Source organism: Papilio polytes, unplaced genomic scaffold (assembly GCF_000836215.1).
Source record: "Papilio polytes unplaced genomic scaffold, Ppol_1.0 DF821400.1, whole genome shotgun sequence".
In the NCBI taxonomy this organism is placed as follows: Eukaryota; Metazoa; Arthropoda; class Insecta; order Lepidoptera; family Papilionidae; genus Papilio; species Papilio polytes.
In genome coordinates this window covers 739783-758845 of record NW_013527804.1, presented here as the reverse complement: position 1 = coordinate 758845, position 19063 = coordinate 739783, and the positions used below count along the sequence as shown (strand labels likewise).

At 33.3% G+C, this 19063-nt stretch overlaps 1 protein-coding gene across 1 annotated transcript in view; it reads right to left on the bottom strand.

Annotated features, from left to right (window-relative positions):
* LOC106108688 (nephrin) overlaps positions 1-19063 on the bottom strand; it is a 196369-nt gene that overhangs the window by 67139 nt on the left and 110167 nt on the right. The window contains exons 5-6 of the mRNA XM_013289946.1: positions 12141-12299; positions 1014-1089 (exon numbers count right to left, since the gene is read on the bottom strand). Coding sequence (XP_013145400.1) covers positions 1014-1089; positions 12141-12299 — 235 coding nt within the window. The remainder of the gene's footprint in view (positions 1-1013; positions 1090-12140; positions 12300-19063) is intronic.

The window sequence follows — 19063 nt, the reverse complement described above, 5'->3', positions numbered from 1 at the left end:
GAAATTATAACATAAAAATTATGTCTAAAACTTGTATTACTGATATATGCTGAATTGCAATTCTTATACCATCTTGAACTATATAAAATTTCAGTGGGTTGGGAATTTAATTCCTTTAATGTATTTGACCGATTTTCGCATTGTACTCTTAAATAATATTTTTTTCTAATAACATTAATACAAAAGTTTAGATTTATGTTTGTACTACAAAATAGCTTAAGGCTTTCTGATAAAATTTAACACAGATATAGAACATAGTATGAAAGCACAAATACGCTTTACTGATTGTATTTTCATTTAGAACGGCCGTCGACAATTAGTTAACTTATAAGTTATATGTATTTGACAGAAGGAAATTGTACCAATCATTATCAATACCCAATTTTATTTCGCGTCAACTTTGTAGCAAACTAATGCGGAATATGACGATTTACGTCAAACTTTGACACGGGTTAGGAATGAAGCTCAGATTTCGGCAGCCAATAAAATGTCATACAGTTGCGCTTTGTCTCTATCATATATAGATTTTATTAAAGAAATATATCCGGTTTGTAAAACAATTTAAATTTAACGACCAATCTCACGTTAAGTGGTTAACTTTAATAATGGTAATTATATGGTTTCCAGTTAACATTTGAAATTATAATAAACTGCCAGTCTTAGTTTAATTATAGTTAACAATAGAGGGCGTTAATTTAATAATTAGACTTTGATCGTTGTATAAAGACGTAAGAATAAGAGTTAATTTAAATATTAACTGATAATTTTCAATAGTTTAGCGCAGAGTTTACACTATTCCAGTCCAGCAAAATTAGCAGTAGATTACAACTGGAACATAGTACATTCCAGTGTTTACATTTTCCTAGTTGTAATTAGCTCTGTCTTCGATCTCTCATTTGGAATAACAATGTTTATGAATTGTAAAGAAAATTGATATCCGAAACATAAAAGTGTTTTGTCTCTATTTCTTCTTAAGGAATGAAAGAGATGGCGATACAACAGTTATACTGTACCTTGATATTGTTGTAAATCTTGTCAATTTAGGATTTCCATTTGGACTTTCTACTTCTTTTACTTCCTCACTCGAAACTGAAACAAAAAATACAATTGAAAATTTCACTGTAAATTTGAAAATCAAAATTTTTACTATTTATTACATATTTTCTATGTGAAATAATAGTCTATGTCATTCAGAAATAATGTAGCTTTCTAATGGTGAAAGAATTTTTGCAATCGGTTGAGTAGTTTTTGAGTTTATTAGTCACAAACTAACAAATCTTTCCTCTTCCAAGTATAGAGAAATACGTTATTTTCAGTTCCAATTTTAATTAACTGTTTTATTATTAAAACTAACTCAATAGAGTATTTTCTTCAATTCAATTACCCTTAAAAAAACTCAAAAGCTTTCTTATAAATTGAATAAACTTTATTTCTTAGTAAAAAACTCAAACTAAAGTCACGCTTGATCGCACAGGGCATTTGAAAAGGTTGTATGTACAAACTTTGAGTCCGTTAAAAACTCAATCTGTAACACTAAGAGCGTGTTTACACTTGAAACTAAACTATCGCACAACTGTTTAGTCTCTGATACGTATGAGCTAATACGGAGGTGCGCACACTATTCGATTTTTGGATGTGCAACTAAACAGTTGAATTGGCTGAGAAACAATCGACGCAAAGGTTGTGCGATAGTTTAGTCTAAGGTGTGCGTCTAAAGGGATTTTCTACGGTATTCAACCTTTATCCTGCTATCAAATACGATTGAAGTCTTATTAGTTAACCCTATAAATGCTCGAGGGGTATATCGGGCTTAATTTCGACAATCTGACCCCTAGAATCTCAAGAGACTGAGATATAGCAATGGTATTCAAACACAATGTTCAGACACACAGTCTTGTTTATATTATTGTTCTTAGTGATAGCTTTTGCCTGAGACTCCGTCCGCGTGAATTAAAATAAAAAACAAAGTTAAATAGCCTATGTGTTCTTCCAGACTATCCTCTACATCTATGCCAAATATCGAGATCCGTTCAGCAGATTAGACTACAAACATTTTTTCATACCAACTTTCACATTTATAATATAAGTGAGATTTTTAAAACTGTAATTGCTGTAAAACGGCTAGTTTCATTTCGTGTTTAAAAACAAATACACATTTAAAAGAAAGTTGGGATCACAACTTTCACCAATAGATGGCGTGATTCTAGAAAAATTAGTTCGAATATTTAAAATCTGTTCAAAATATTTCCCTATACAACCAAACGTCGAAAACATTCAAATATGATTCCTATCTTACTTAACTTTTGCTATCCGATGATTGAAAATCTTCACAAACTCGTGATAGGAACGTGTCAATAAAAATACTGGATAAATCTTTGGAGGAAATTTTCATCCGATCGTCGGAATTTCAAACTGTCGTTTACAAAATGAGGTCTATTAATTATTTTCAACAAATTTCGAGAACCTTGTTTTTGTAATTTGAGTCTTTGACTTTCTTGTCTTGATTGTATGGATGTCTGTTAGAGTTTGTAGTCTAAACTGCTGGACGCTGAACGGATCTTAGTGAAATTTCGCATCACATGGGCTTTTTATCATTTTATTTATTCCACACGGACGTAATCGCGAGTGAAAGCTAGTAAGGGAATAATTCTACATTGGTTTAAATATTAAAAAAGGTCCTATGGTTTGTTATAAAGATTCTAAAAATAGGGTAAAACTTAGATAGTAAAATAGTTTAAAGTTGGATTAACATTAAATAACATTTTCCATACATTATATAATTATTTTTGTTCTTTTTTCTTCCTTTTAGTTATAACTGAAATTAAATTTATTATTTTTAATGAGCGCTAATGATTTGTAAGCATTGAAATACGAGATTGTATTAAATTGTGCTGCAATGTAAAATGTATTCTATGTCAATGTCATAAGGTAGGTTTTTGTATACAGATAATTTCATATTAATTGTGACATTAACCTCTGTAGGGAGATATAGAAAACAATCGAATAACGCCGTATTATATGAATTGAATATTAAATGCGTTTCGAAATCATTTGAATTTGGAATATCTGAAATACGTGTTATTGTACGAAATTAATTTGTATTGGAACATTAATTTTCAATTTTAAAATACGTCATTACGTAATATACATATTTTATGACGCAAAATTATAATAAACTAGCTGTTCCCGTGCGGCTTCATCTTTTATTTTCTTGTTTACATTTGTCATATTATCAATAGCAAATGTCAAAATGACATGACATGCCAAACCTTAGCAATCTTGCTTTCTTGATATTAGCAGCAACTTATGGTCTCTTTCTCACATAAGGGTTATTATCCAAAATATTTACCCTCTAAGTTCAAAAACGTAAATATGTATAGCCTAAAGCGTGACGTAATTGCAGGGCTGTTTATTAAAAAAATATTCAAATTGCCTGATAACAATCCAACATGTAAAAATATGTGATGGAAATATCGGATTTTTACCTTATCTGACAGTGACGGCATTTTTAAGCTATCTGGGCTTCTATCAGTCAGTGGTGGGACATGCCCTAAGTATTATAAATACGAAAAAAAGGAAACGGATACGGATAACGAACTCGAAAAGTACATTAACCATTGGTGCGGTGTATGGCAACACTATTGTCTACTGTCATGTAGAGCAGTCCTATCTGAGCCACCCACGGTAGTGGACGTCACCAGTATACAGTACAAACAGGACGCAGCTTTTAAATTTGTCTGTACCTAAAAATGTTGATCAATCACACAATGCTAATTGCTTTTTCTTATCTCGTAGTTTACGAAACTCAATGTACCTAATTGTTTTTTAAGGGACCGAGAGTTTTGATTCAAAGAACAGGGCAATCATATAAATATCATAAATGCGAAAGTTACGATGGATGGATGTTTGTTAGTGTTTGTAGCCTAAACGGCTGAACAGATATCCATGAAATTTGGCGCAGGTTTAGAGCATAGTCTGAAAGAATACATAGGCTACTTTTTATCCCAGGAATAGTTACGGTTCCCGTGGGATTCATTAATTAGTACACATGGGTTAAGATTCATCGCCAAGTAATGTCCAGTTCCCGAGGGATACGTAGCTTTTTCGTATGTTTTCTAATATTACGCGGAAGTCGCGGGCAACACCTAGTTTTTCTATAAGGCGAACATACGAATTCCCACGACTGTACTTCGTTTCGTTTTTATGGTGTTAATTACTTCGATATGATCTCTAAAAGGTATAGGATTAAATTCTTAAAATATGTAATTCAGTGTTTCAAAGTGGCGGTGGAACCTTAACTCTGTCAAAAGGTTTGCTTTGGTTTCGGATTCTAAGGAATATAATTTCAAAGAGACGTAGGTATTTCTAAATCTCTTCAGCGTTGAAGCACTGTAAAGCGATTCGAATCGGATTAGAGTGGACGTACGTATGGGTTTAGAGTGGTCATGTATAGGAACAGTTCTGAGAACAAGATTCATTCTTAGTGCTACATTTTGGGTTTTAAAATTAAATAATGTGCAATTAATGTTAGTATCTGCGTTAAATTGTATTTTTAAGTTAGAAGTATTAGCTTTTTAACTATTTTGACGTATTCTGTATTCTTGAAGGTTATTTAGTCTGTGCTATAAATTTATACCATTTATCTTTATTTAAAATAACAATATAAACTTTGTAATTGTGATCCAACACATTATTTTAGTATTTATGTTATGGTTTTAAAATGTCGGAATTCTACTTGTTATGTTAATAATCGGACAGTAGTCAGATGTCAAAATAAGGGTGTTGCATTAGCTCGACGACACGATGGCCATATTGGTAGTGGCGAACGTTGATACATGGAAAAACGGTGTTATTGGCAAGGTTATTCTGTGCAAATTGGAAGAAAACATATGAGAAAAAGACTATATTTTATTAAAGCATAAAATGGCAGTGATGACCATATAAGGTACTAGCTGTTGCTTGCGACTTCGCCCGCGTGAAATCTATACTAATATTATTAAGAGAAAAATTTGATTGTTTGTATTGAATAGGCTTAGATATTACTTAACCGATTTCAAATATTCTTTCACTATTAAAAAGCTACTTTATCAATAAGTAACATACGCTATATTTCATCAACGAGAAGGGTATGTGACAGAAAATATGAAAGGTATATTCTTTGCCCAAAGAGGAGAATCGCTCGTTAGATTGAAGAACAGAAAAATGTTACATTTACATGACATAAAATATTTATCAATCTGATTGTCGAGTTTTTATTTGACATTTGTATTCGTTCCCATTCTGAGAACCCTTTTAAATGTTTCTCTTTTCCATTTTTAATGCTCCAACACTAAACTAGAAGGGTTATTGTTGAAACAACGGAGCGTACTGAAAGTGCTTTTGAGAAATACAAGTCGACATCCCAACTGAGAGACTTATAATTCAATGGAATAAATAAATTTTTTCGGCTTTATAAGTGAAAATCTAGTTCAGATAATTGATGTAAACGGGTTTTTTACTTTTTTTACAAGCCATTGAAACACAAAGACAGTAAATTCATCATTTTTTGTTAAGTTACATTTCAAATTTTATAAAAGACATTTTAACATTGTTGTAAGCATTGGAAAGGCTTTTTGATATATCGCGGATTTTTAATGTTTATTCTAAAGGCTTCGTGTGCTACGACTGCTACGAATGTCTACGAATGACTACGAAAGTCTACGACGTAGGTTATCGGGACGTAAATTAATAAGTGTAATGAATAAGTTTTGTATTTTATTTCATTTATTATCTATACTAATATTATAAAGAGAAAAAAATCAGTATGTATTTGAAATACGTATAAACTACTGGGCCGATTTTAAAAATCTTCTTTCATTAGAAAGCTAATTTATTTGTGAGTAACAAGGCTAGGTTTTTTTAATTCACGCGGAAGTCGCAAGCAACATCTAGTTAGTAAAAAAGTAAAACATTAAATTTGCAAAAACAAATTAAAAATCCTATCGCAATCTCGACGAATGACAAGTCGATAAAGCGCGAGGGATTTCGGATATTTTCGAACGAACACCGAAAATTCGGTACGCGAGGGAGAGAATGTTCGGTACGAGAGGGTCGCGTCAACGTCACTCAGCTTTATTGAAGTCGAACCGAAACGAGACCCGGAACGGAGATGTACGAAATCCGGTATAATGGATGCGGCATTTGTATATAATTAATTTCATTATTTACAGGATGTATTGATAGTCGCCGCTATACATATAGTAAAATTGGAGTTTCTGTTTGTCATGTCAAAAGAAAAATTCCAGATTTCGGGAAGATGATATATTTGCGTTACTGATAACGAATATCGCATTTAAAAAAATATCTGTCTGATGACTGTCAAGCCGCGTTTGTTCCAGGTAATCTCAGAACCAGCTGGGCCGACTTTGCGTTGTCAAACTGGCGTAACGGGTGGTCCAAATTTGCGCTAACGAAATTTGTGGGCGACAGCTCGTCAATAAATAAAATTTCTTAAATTAATTTTTAAATGTTGTGATTTTTATAAATCCCTTGACATTTGAATAAAAACTATTTCCAGTAGTAAACTGTGACAGAATTTGTTTCCAGTGATGCATGGAAAGGAACGCATCGCGCCGGCTCATGTCAACAAGGTCTGATGGCGAAAGTACCAACGTATTGGAGCGAATAATTCATTCGAAACGCCTTTTCGAACGACTGTAAAACGAAACACGATTTGTTAGTAGAAAAAGATTTTAATTTTATTCCATACTCTAGAAGTTTCTTTTGTTCGCAGAATAAAAGGGTACCTATTTTGTATACGCTTTAAAGATGTGGTTATAGCTAGTAGGTTATTAAATTAAAAGTTTGATTGAAAATTTCATTATCAATATGAGAAATTAAATCTAATGGTATTTCACAAATTAAAACTAGTTTTTTCGGCAACTAACAGCATGGAATTTATAAGAAAAGTAATTACTAGCCTTTTCTTAAATTACTTAATACATCTGTGACAAATTTATTAATCCGTTAAACCTATAACTTCTAACATAACTTTTAATAGTGGTAGTGCCCACTTTAACATCTTAGCACTGCAGGGCACGCCCAGTGTAATACCACAACCACACAGAAGACAGGCGTCCAATGGAAGCAATTCCTTATTTCGTCTGATGAGTGTGGTGCCGGAGGTCTAATTTAAGTCCCTTTCTCTTTACCACCCTTTTCTTATAAGCAGACGATGGGAAGGGGTAGTGGATTTGACGGAGGAGGAGATACATAGGAAGGGGAAATATCCTATTTACGTGCATCTCCTCTGTCGTATAAGGGTAGGCAACGCATCTGCAATTAGGGATGTCTATGGGCAGCGGCCGCTTGCTCATTTGCTACCTTATGTTATAAAAAAAACACATCCATCTAAACTTTCGCATTTAAATTAATAGATAGTAGTAATATATTTTGTAATAAAAATGACAATATGCCACATCCATGATAATTTTATTCGTAGTCAAGGGTACATCATTGGGCCGTATCTAGATCGTAAAATATGGAAGAAGCTAGCGATGCAAGTAACGAAATCCGTCAGCTAATATTTCGGTCATAGAATGAATTTTAGAGTGTTGATGCAAAACTCGGATACTGATTTTTTATTATAACCTATCATGTTGGTATCATTAATAATTTCCGATAGAATAGGCTTTTGAAATTCTCTGGATATGTGGAAAATACATTATTTTATTATAATAAAATACATTTAAACTTTCTAGCTCATGCTATAAAATCGCTTTCTGCTCTTTGTCCTATGTTTCATCATCACCAGCTCACTATACGTCCCCACCGAGGGGTTCGGAGTCTACCCTAATCAGGGGTGACTAGGCCATAGTCAACCACGCTGACCCACTGCGGGTTGGTTGACTTCACACATATCTCTGAATTTCTTCGCCGATATGTGCAGGTTGCATCACGATGTTTTCCTTCACCGTAAGAACGTCGGGTAAATTATGTACGTATGACAATTCGAAAAATCGAAAATCACATTGATACATGGCGGCGGGATTCGAACCCAAGATCTGTAGATTACAAGTCAAGTGGTGAGCCACCGATGATCTAGGTCCCATGTTTAGATCTTCAAAACTACGCGACGGATAGAGTGATTCTAGAAGAAGGTTTATTTATACTAATATTATAAAGAGGAAGAATTGGATTTTTAGATTTTTGTATGTATTCGATTCACGTAAAAACTCATCATCCACTTGCCCTTATCCCTTATAGAGGGTCGGCACAGTATTCAGTATTCACGTAAAAACTATTGGGGCAATTTTAAAAATTCTTTCATCATTAGAAAGGTAATTTATCTGAGTAACATAGGCTTTTTTCACGCAAACGAAATCGCGAGCAACAGCTAGTGTATACTAATATTATAAAGAGGAAAGTTTGTATTTTTGTATGTATTGAAATAACTCAAAAACTAGGCCGGTTTTAAACATTTCTTCACCATTAGAAAGGTTTATCTATGAGTAACATAGGCTAATTTTTTAATAGCCTTTTGATATTACGCAGACGAAGCCGCGAATAACAGTTAACATGTAAAGCATAGCAGAGAAATATTTTCATACATTTTCATACTGCGACTTTTTTTTTTTATTTCACCACTATTAAATTTAAAATAACTTAAGTGATTCTTTAAAAAAAGATCTTGATGTTTTTAAAATTAATTTCATTCAAGAATATCAATCGATAGTCTAGATTGGTCTGTTGACAGTACTAGTCTAGGCTAGATTTTTTTGTTTATAGGCGTCAATATCGTATAACGTATCAGATGGGCTCGATCATTAGTAGAATACGTCAATTGTTTGCTAATTGAAACGGAAAACGCGACTAATTAATGACAACGCTACGAGAACGTTTGACTCGAAACCGACTAGTGATGTTAAACAATTTATCGATAAAGAAAATACAGTTTTAATAAGAACTAACTTTCGCCCGCGATTCTGTCCGCGTTGTGTTAAAAAACGGAAGTTTTCCTCCAGACTGTTCCCTGCATTCATGCCGTCATTGAAATCTGTTTAGCCTGTGTACTCGATTTTTAGTTGTGCAACTAAACAGTTGAAAGCTGCGAAACAAACGACAATCGCTCAACCGTTTTGCGATGGATTAGTCAAAGGTGCGACCGCTTTTAGATATTTCATCTTAAAAGTAGTAACCACTTTATATGAATGCAATTAATATTTTATTCGTTAATTTTAGATAAACTCAAATAATTTTATAAAGAGGAAAGATTTGTGATTTTGTATATATTGAAATACCTCAAAAACTACTAGGCCGATTTTAATAATTCTTTTACCGTTAGAAAGGTATTTTGTCTGTGAGTAACATAGGGTATATTTTTTTTCTTAATTTCACTCGGGCGAAGTCGTGAGCAACAGCTAGTTTTTGAAAAACTCAAAATAAATTAAATTTATTGTAATAATTGTTACTGATATGAAAATGTTTTGATAGAAGGATCTTAGTTAGTAAATACCTCGATCTTGATGAAACTAATCACAGATGTAGAACATAGTCTGGTAGAACATATATGCTATTATGTTTTTTACCGAGCGGGAAAAGTCGCAAGCAAAAGCTACATACCGTTTTTTTTAAATATAAATATGTTCAAATATAAAAAAAGAGTTTAGTTTGTTTTCCGTTTTATACAAAACTAGCTGTTCCCATACGACTTCATCCGCATAAAAATATGGAAAATTTATTTTATTGTTTACATGTGTACAATATTATCAATTGCAAATGCCAAAATGACATGACTGACAAACCATGGCAACCTTGCTTCCTTGAAGTTGGCAGCAACTTATGATCTCTTTCCCACATTAGGGTTTTTATCCCAAATATTTACCCCCTAAGTTAAATGGTGTGTAAATATGTAGACTAAAGCGTGGCGTAGGTGTAGGGCGTTTTTTTTAAAAAGAGAATTATTCAAAAATATGCTGTAATTGCAGACATTTTAAGCAACAAATAAGTGTGTGTTTAAGCTTTATTATAATAGTATAGATTAATATAGATTTTCTATATATAAAATAGATTTCTAGGTATATAAGAAGTGGTATACACGATTACTGTCTATTCTTGATATAAAACATAAAATTGCACATCAAATCGTTTCGTGGATTCGTTCAATAGGTCGCCTAACGAGCCGGAAGTCTTCTCCGTGGAAGCCTCCGTCGGCCATTACGTCCGCTGATGAATTTCATGAAATATATTAATCTATGTTAAGATTATTTCGATAAAAATAGCATTTCACTGAATTTCGTATTTTTTTGTAGGTATTTCTGGAAATATATCCGTGTTTGGTATTGTTTATATAAAAAGTATGATTTTCACTTTCAGAAATATTTAATTATAGGTTACTTAGCTTTCACCCGTGAATTTCTACATCAATAACAATCCTCTGCATTTATACAATCATGGAAATCCGTTCAGCAGTTTAGGTTACTCTTACAAACACATATCCATCTAAACTTTCGCATTTATAACGTTAGTAAGATTTTCGAGTAATGAATTTTTACTAAATATTTTTAATTTATGATCTATAATCACTTGCAACAACTAAATAAATTGCAATTTTTTTATAACATAAGGTGGCAAACGAGCAAGCTGCCACCCGAATCCGCCAAAATGGCGAAGCGACCGCTGCCCATAGACATTTTGCAATTGCAGATGCGTTGCCTACCCTTATCCGACGGAAGAAGAGACGCACATAAAGAGGATATTGCCTCTTCCTATGCCAAATCCACTTCCCCTTTCCATCCACTTAAAAGAAAAGGGTGGATAAGAGAAAGGGACTTAAACTAGTCCTTCATACCACACTCATCAGACGAAACACGGAATTGCTTCCATTTCACGCCTGTCTTCTGTGTGGACGTGGAATTACACCGGGTGTGCCCTGCAGTGCTAAGATGTTAAAGCGGGCACTACCACTGTTTAAATATAATTGCATAATCACGAGTAATACAATTCACTAAATAGTCTAATAACATTATAAAAACCAGTAACTTATTTGAGAGTAAAGAAATGTTATTTCAACATTTCCTTACTGAAAGTTTTTCAATGGACATAAAAAACATAATCAAGATTAAAATTGGAAGATCGCCAGAATTGATTGTCGAACTGGACTGAACCGGCTGGAACCGGATCTTACTGAAATATAATTGGAACACAAATTTAGAGGAACGGAATTTCAAGACGCGGTACGAATACAGAAGTCATTGATAGAGTTATTTTTTTTATAACATAAGGTGGCAAACGAGCAAGCGGCCACCTGAAACCGCCAAAATGGCGAAGCGACCGCTGCCCATAGACATCCGCAATTGCAGATGCGTTGCCTACCCTTATACGACGGAGGAGGAGACGCACATAAAGAGGATATTTCCCCTTCCTATGCATCTCCTCCACCGTTAAATCTACTTCCTCTTCCCAAACTCTCCTTATAAGAAAAGGGACTTAAATTAGGCCTCCGGCACCACACTCATCAGACGAAACACGGAATTGCTTCCATTTCACGCTTGTCTTCTGTGTGGTCGTGGTATTACACCGGGCACCATTCGTGCTAAGATGTTAAAGCGGGCACTACCACTGTTAAAAGTTAAGTTAATTTTATGGATGTTGTTATCGCGACTATGTTAAGGAACTACGTAGTATTTAGTTAATATATCTAGACAAAATGGTATAAATGAAATACCGATCGATATAAAACAGAATGTAACAATATAAATGCGAAAGTTAAGATGGATGTTTGTTTTCACGTATCTCACAGACTCAACGGATCTCGTTGAAATTTGATATAAGTAGAAAATACCCTAAAAGAACATAAAGGCTACTGACTTATATTTTTGATTTATATTCTTGTGAGAAAAGTGTATTAATTTAATGGCGATTGTTATCAACTTTTTAAGTTAAGAATTTTATTTCGCAACGGTAACTATAGTCTAAGAGAAATGCATTTATAGATACTTTAAACCCTTAAATGCACGATTTTTTCTTTTTAAATACCCTAAATTGATACGAGAAGTAAACGAAGATCAAGAGAAAAATCATTTTTTTTTAAATTTTTTGGGTGTGGAAAAGACGTATAAATGCATCATTTATTTAAGAGTTAATTTGAATCAAATACTAACCTCTTTCTCCTCTTATCTCCACATTGCCTCTATACCAGACAATGCGTGCTGCTGGCTTAGCGTTCCTCGCTTGACATTCCAGGGTAACATCCTCGCCTTCCTTCAACTCCAGCTTAGAGTTCGGAGCTTGGTTGATAATCTCCACCAGATTGGGAGGTGCTGTAAACAAAATTATTCATATTAGAATATACTGTAATTAACAATGTTGAACTTAATGAGACTTTTTAGTAAAATATCACACTTCACACTAATATTATAAATGCGAAAGTTTAGATGGATGGATGGATGTATTAATGTTTGTAGCCTAAACGGCTGAACGGATTTCGATAAAATTTGGGATAGATGTAGAGGATAGTCTGGAAGAACACAGGCTATTCACTTTTGTTTATTTTAATTCCACGCGGACGGAGTCTCGGGCGAATGCTAGTAAAATATAAAAATCGATAAAATGTACTACAAGTGACAATAGAATGAACATAAATTAATTATGAAAAAAAATCTCATGTTATTAAATAAACGAGGAATAAGAATTCTGTACTGGTTAAGAAAAATCTTTACAAGCTTTAATTTTCAAAGGGTTTAAAAATAATACCACAACTTAAACCGTAGGTTAAAAGTTAATTTCGTTCCGTTCATTTTTATTAATTCTTGTTCGCTTCAATTTATTCCATTTTCAATGTAAAGTTAAAGTACTGGAAGTTTTCAAATACGTCGTTTAAATTACGAGTTTCTCTCATTTCAAAGGGCAAAAGGAATGTCTATAAATAAATCTATATTTAGCTAACGGTCTTATTGTATTAAAAGGGATTCATTTTGTAATATCATGCTGTAGTAATTAGTAATTAATGAATTTAGAGTGAGTGAGCGCCTGTGAGAATTTTAGAGCAAATAAGCTAATAGACTCTTGATGCTACTTTTTTTGTAAAACATCTCGTAATCAATTTTATACTTTCATTTATTATAGAAAATACTTAAGCCGACGTTTCTGCCAAAAATTATTTAATTTATCGTTCGCAGTATTAATAACGCTTACGTGGCAACCCTCGGTAATACCAAAAGTACTGAATTATGATTTATTAATATTTGAATTAGAATTGTGGAAGATTCAAATTCCTTTTTTTAGAACCTTTTTCTTTTTAATTACCATTGCTTCTTAACGATAACACATTTAGCAACATTTAATTTAACGTTTGATTCTTTTATAGGTTATAAAATTTATTCACTGCAAGTTGTTATTCAAGTTAATTTAAGAACGGATAAGAACATTATTAACCTTTTAAGCAAAGATTTTTTAACGTATAACATTCACCAATGTTTTTAAATAATTATAAAACTGTTTAAAAATTATCAATTTGTCTTGTAAATTCACTTCTACATTGTTAAGCATCAAATAACTTTAGATTTTTCATAATTAAAATTGACCTTTCAATAACCTTCAGAACTGCAACATTTTTCCTACACTATTAGTTTTCTTTCATCGTTGGAAGCTATTTCCACGATGACAATCTATTGAAAAATATTTTTCTATGTGTATAGAAAGTTGCGAACAATATCTACGAGCGTTTCAATGTCAAACTGCATCGCCCCAGTTATGTATCTGCTTGTGACAGTTGCATACAATAGCTGTGATATATTCGAATAGTTCCCGTTAAAGTACGCTGCGGAATTGAGAAGCAAAAGGTTAGCGTGGTATGGACATGTTAGAGACGATGGGGACATAAACCTGAAAGTGTTAAGAATGAATGTGGATGGCTACAAAGGAAGAGGAAGACCGAAGAAAGTATGGATAGATTATGTGAAAGAGGATATGCTTAAGAAAGGAGTGGATTCAGATATGACGGCTGATAGAGATGTATGGAAGAGCAGCACAAGGGCAAGTTGATGAAAGTACGCTGCGAAACTTATAAATATGTCGGACGGATGAGCGGTTTGAAAAATTCAATTCCGAAGGTAGATACACGGGAACGATCTTCCATTATTGGCGTGCGTATGTCGGAGATAGTGAAATAACAATCGCGTAATATTAAAAACACTATCCTTAGTTGACCACCATCTTAATTGATAACTTCACAACACACTATAATCGATTTACAGAGATTTAACAATTCATTTTATAATAACAAAGCGCATCATTTCACCGTACATAGACAACTGTCAGCTGTCAATCGCCGTTTGACATCTATATCCGATGCATATTCAGCCAGTATTCAAAATTGTTAGTTGCCAGTAACTTTAATCGTTCAAAAAGTATCAATTTCGCCCTGTTGAATATAAGATTTATTTTAAGATGGGACATATTAATTAGCATGCGTGTATGTTGTGAACCCTTGTTTATCTATAAATGACTAGTTTTCGCCCGCGACTCCATCTACTTAGAATTAAAAATAAAAGTGTTTTACAGACTATCCTCTACATCTATGCCTTTCATTAACCGTTCAGCATTTTAAGCTACAAACACTAATAAACATGCTTCCATATAAAATTTCGCATTTATACTATTAGTAAAATTTCATTAATATATTATTTTGCGGATTTAATTCAGTAAGTTAACTAATTGGAATCTAATTACTATAAATGGTTTGTTCATATAATTTTGTTTTTAAAATAATAAATCTGGGAAAATAAAAAACTGGCAAACACCACAATCGTTCGGTGACATAGTTTACTGGCTTTGTTCTTGTTCCGAAGTTTATCGCGCGACCAAGTTTCCAAATAAAGTGTGGGTCAATGTACTATAGAATATTGTCTGAACAAAAATCTAGGGATAACAAGTGTTGGGTAGATTTAGTTCGCTACGAAAATGAATTGGAAATATTCAAGTTATAAGCGTTAGCGGAAAGGAAAATTTATAACAATATTGAAGAGTCAATTGCCTAATGGTTTGAAGCTACCGATCTTGCGTTTGTGGGTTTTTATTTGCATTTAATTGTGAACCATATTCTAACATTGTCATTTTGAAATAAATAATCTAATAATGTTTTTACATAAAAATAATGGACAGATAAGGGATTCGAGGACTGCTCTTCCCCTCCTTTTCTAATAAAGTGGGTGGGAAGGATTTACCAATCTTGTTAGTGTAAGTCCAATGCTTAAAATTCTTGTACAAAATATACTTCTATCTCGGTTATATCAAACAGTACTGATGGTTAAAATTAGAAACACAAGTGTGATAACATTTGACTTATATGTCTATCAAATTTCCTGTACATTCCATTATCTGTGTTAACTATAGTTTGTGTTAATGCTGAAATTAAACGTCAAACCGCCATCTCCTATCGATTGTGAGCGACGTAACAGGATATTGCCGTCCAGCGGCCGACAGTTCCGCTCCCCTGGCTTCACACAAAGGTGGGAACTGCCGCTTTGTCGTGGCCAGTGGTCAACAACGTTCGGCCCGCTAGTTACGTTTTGTTTATTTTTACAAAGCTATTGTTGTTTACGTGAAGAAATGGATTGAATTGTTTGACGGAATTGAAAGGAAGTTGGGTTATTATTTTTAAATCGCAGGACAAAGTTAATATGGAAAAGTATCTGCAACACTCAGAGTTACGTAACTAAAGGAGCACCTTATTATACATTTAATCTGAAATTACTATTTTTCTTTTATTTTATTTATGCAATAAAATCATTTTTTTATTATTAAAATAGCTGGTTCCGAGCAGCTTCATCCGCGTGAAATTATAAAACTTTATTTTATTGTTTATATTTGTGAAATGTCGAAATTAAAATGCATAAACGACAACCTTGGTTCCTTGATGTTGGCAGTAACTTATGATCTCTTTCCCACATTACGGTTTTTATCCAAAATATTTACCCGCTAAGTTTAATGGCATAAAAATATCTAGCCTAAAGCGTGACGTAAGTGTAGGGCTTTTTATTAAAAAAATATTCAATAATATGCTGTAATTGCTGACATCTTAGGCAACAAAGAAGTGTGTGTTTACGCTTTATTATAATAGTGGTTAAATAAATGATAATCAAAACTATGCTTATTATTAATACCATGACCTATTCCAATAATTGCTTTATGTTAGGTAAGGGGAACCCCATTTCACTAGTGTGAATCATTTAACACCGAATGCGCGCCATCTGTTATCCAATTCAATTAATTATCACTTCCTTGGCTGTGAAATTTAACCCTCAAACGACAACAAATAATCTTTTGTTTAGAATAACAATGAGCCCGCTTTATCGAGCAAGTCTTGGTTAATCAAACATTCTTTGTTGCAGGTTTTCACTGTTGTGTAACATGTATTACAAGCTATCTCTTTCAGAACCTTTGAAATAACAGAGAGGTTATAGAGTGTTAAACCAAATTAAGCGTCACATTGTTGTATAAAATTTTAACTATATCTATACTTATAATAAAATTGCAGTGTCTGTGTGTAAATGTCTTTACATACTGGTATATTGAAAAATAAAAATTATTTTGTAAACATGATATATTTATACTGCTGATAATGAAATGGTCCTTATGTGACTAATTTAACAAGAGCACTAACAACTTTAAATTTAACCTAAGGAGTCCCTTAGTGTAGATTAAAATGACCGTGTATTTGAGTGCTGATGTGCGCTTTCGTGCATTAATAAAAAAAATACCAGAAGCATTAGTAAACAATTGTGTGATGCGTTAAAGGAAAATTTTTAATCACTGCTTACCCCCGATTGTAGTTTGGTACAAAGGCGTTACTCAAGTGAACTTTTCAAGTGTTCTTAGTAGATTCAATGACCTAACTTTGAATTACTTATTCCGCACAAATAACTTCGTAAGAAACTTGTAGAGTTGCCGAAGGAAAAATAGTGGAACTGTTAATGAAATCGTGTGCAGGCGGCCTAAGTTTATCCGGGTTTTGTCTTAAAAGTTTCTTGTATTAAGAGTTGAAAGTCATTCGTAATTTAGGCACGTACAATCGTTTGAACTCAATTGAACGGAACGAACGCTTTGAATGAACTGAACGACTTCGTTTGGAACATATTTGTTGTTAGTGTTAATAATCGTAAATGGTTTTAAACTTTGTGGAAAATGAGTAGATTTTATTTTATAAGACATTTACCGCGACTTCGTGTGTGCTAAAAAAAAAGTAATAGCTTATGTGTGTCGCTATAGAGATAAATAACAAACATCCATCTATCCAAACTTTCGCATTTATAATAATAATTTTATTAAAATTTATTGTTTCACTAACTAGTATTTATTTAAATTGTTAAAAATGTATTTAACAGATTCAGAACACTACTAGCTTTAGCCCTTAACTCCGTTTGCGTGGAACTAATAAAATAAAGTAAGGTGTCTTCGTGTTCTTTCAGACTATCCCCTACATCTATGTCAAATTTCATTGAGATACGTTCCGCAGTTTAGGCTACAAACTCTCACAAACATCCATTCATTTAAACTTTCGCATTTATAATATTAGTAAGAAGTCAAATTATATGACATTATCTGACGTGACTTCGTCCGCGTGAAATTACAAAAATAGTATGTCAGTTATAGATAAACTAGCTGTTCCCGTGCGACTTCATCCGCATGAAATTATGAAAATTTTATTTTATTGTTTACATCTGTCAAATTATATTACAAATGTCAAAATGACATGACATGATGACAACCTAGCTTTTTTGATGTTGGCAGAAATTTGTGATCTCTTTCACACATTAGAGTTTTTATCCAAAATATTTACCCCCTAAGTTCAATGGCGTTAAAATATATAGCCTAAAGCGTGACGCAAGTATAGGGCTTTTCATTAAAAAAAGAATTATTCAAAAATATGCTGTTATTGCTGACATCTTAGGCAACAAAGAAGTGTGTGCTTACGCTTTATTACAGTAGTATAGATTACCTTTCTAACGGCGAATGAAATTTTAAAATCGACCTAGTAGTTCTTGATTTATTTCAATACATACAAAAATACAAATATTTCCCCCTTATAATCTTAGTATAGAAAACGATTACAAACTAATTTATGTACTCCAAACAATTCACACCTTTACTATAATCCTAATACGCGCTTAACTATAGTACGTGCATATAAATTGGCCAGTGCTAGACTCAAAGCCGGCATGTATCCCCCTTTTTGACAGCCACGCTACTCAAAACACCCTCATTCTCATTGACACTTACGTGGGGTTCAGACGAGTGTCATATATGTCTAAAGACTAAAGATATACATATACCTGACACTTGAATAATATATCCTCATCTCTCTCATACACTTACTAAAAGACAGAGATAAGAATATATTAGAACAATATAATTTCATTACTTGTTTTTATATTGGACAGAAAGACTTTTGTATCGAATGATTAAACTTTTAGTTTGTTAATGCAATAGGCGTCGGTAGGGTTTAGAGGGACAGCTTCTCTCCCGTAGATAAATATGTACACATTATTAATAATACCAGTTACCAGACTTAGATTGTTTTCTAGCGACGTCCATATAATGCTATGCAAGTTTTAGAACGGCTTGCAACACCTGTGTAGATTATTTTTACGAAAACTGGTACTATATACTATTTAACAGTGGTAGTGCCCGCTTTATAACATCTTCGCACGAATGGGCCGTCACGCCCAGTGTAATACCACGACCACACTAAAGACAGGCGTGAAGTGGAAGCAATTCCGCGTTTCATCAGATGAATATGGTGCCGGAGGTCTAATAAAAGTCCCTTTCTCTTTACCACCCTTTTCTTATAAGGAAAGGATGGAAAGGGAAAGTGGATTTGACGGTGGAGAAGACACATAGGAAATGGAAAAATCCTCTTTATGTGCGTCTCCTCCTCCGTCAATTGAGGGTAGGCAACGATTCTGCAATTGTGGATGTTTATGGGCAGCGGTCGCTTCGCTATTTTGACGGTTTCAGGCGGCCGCTTGCTCGTTTGCTACCTTATAGTATAAAAAAAACTGCACGTAAAAAAAAAGCGAGGGTG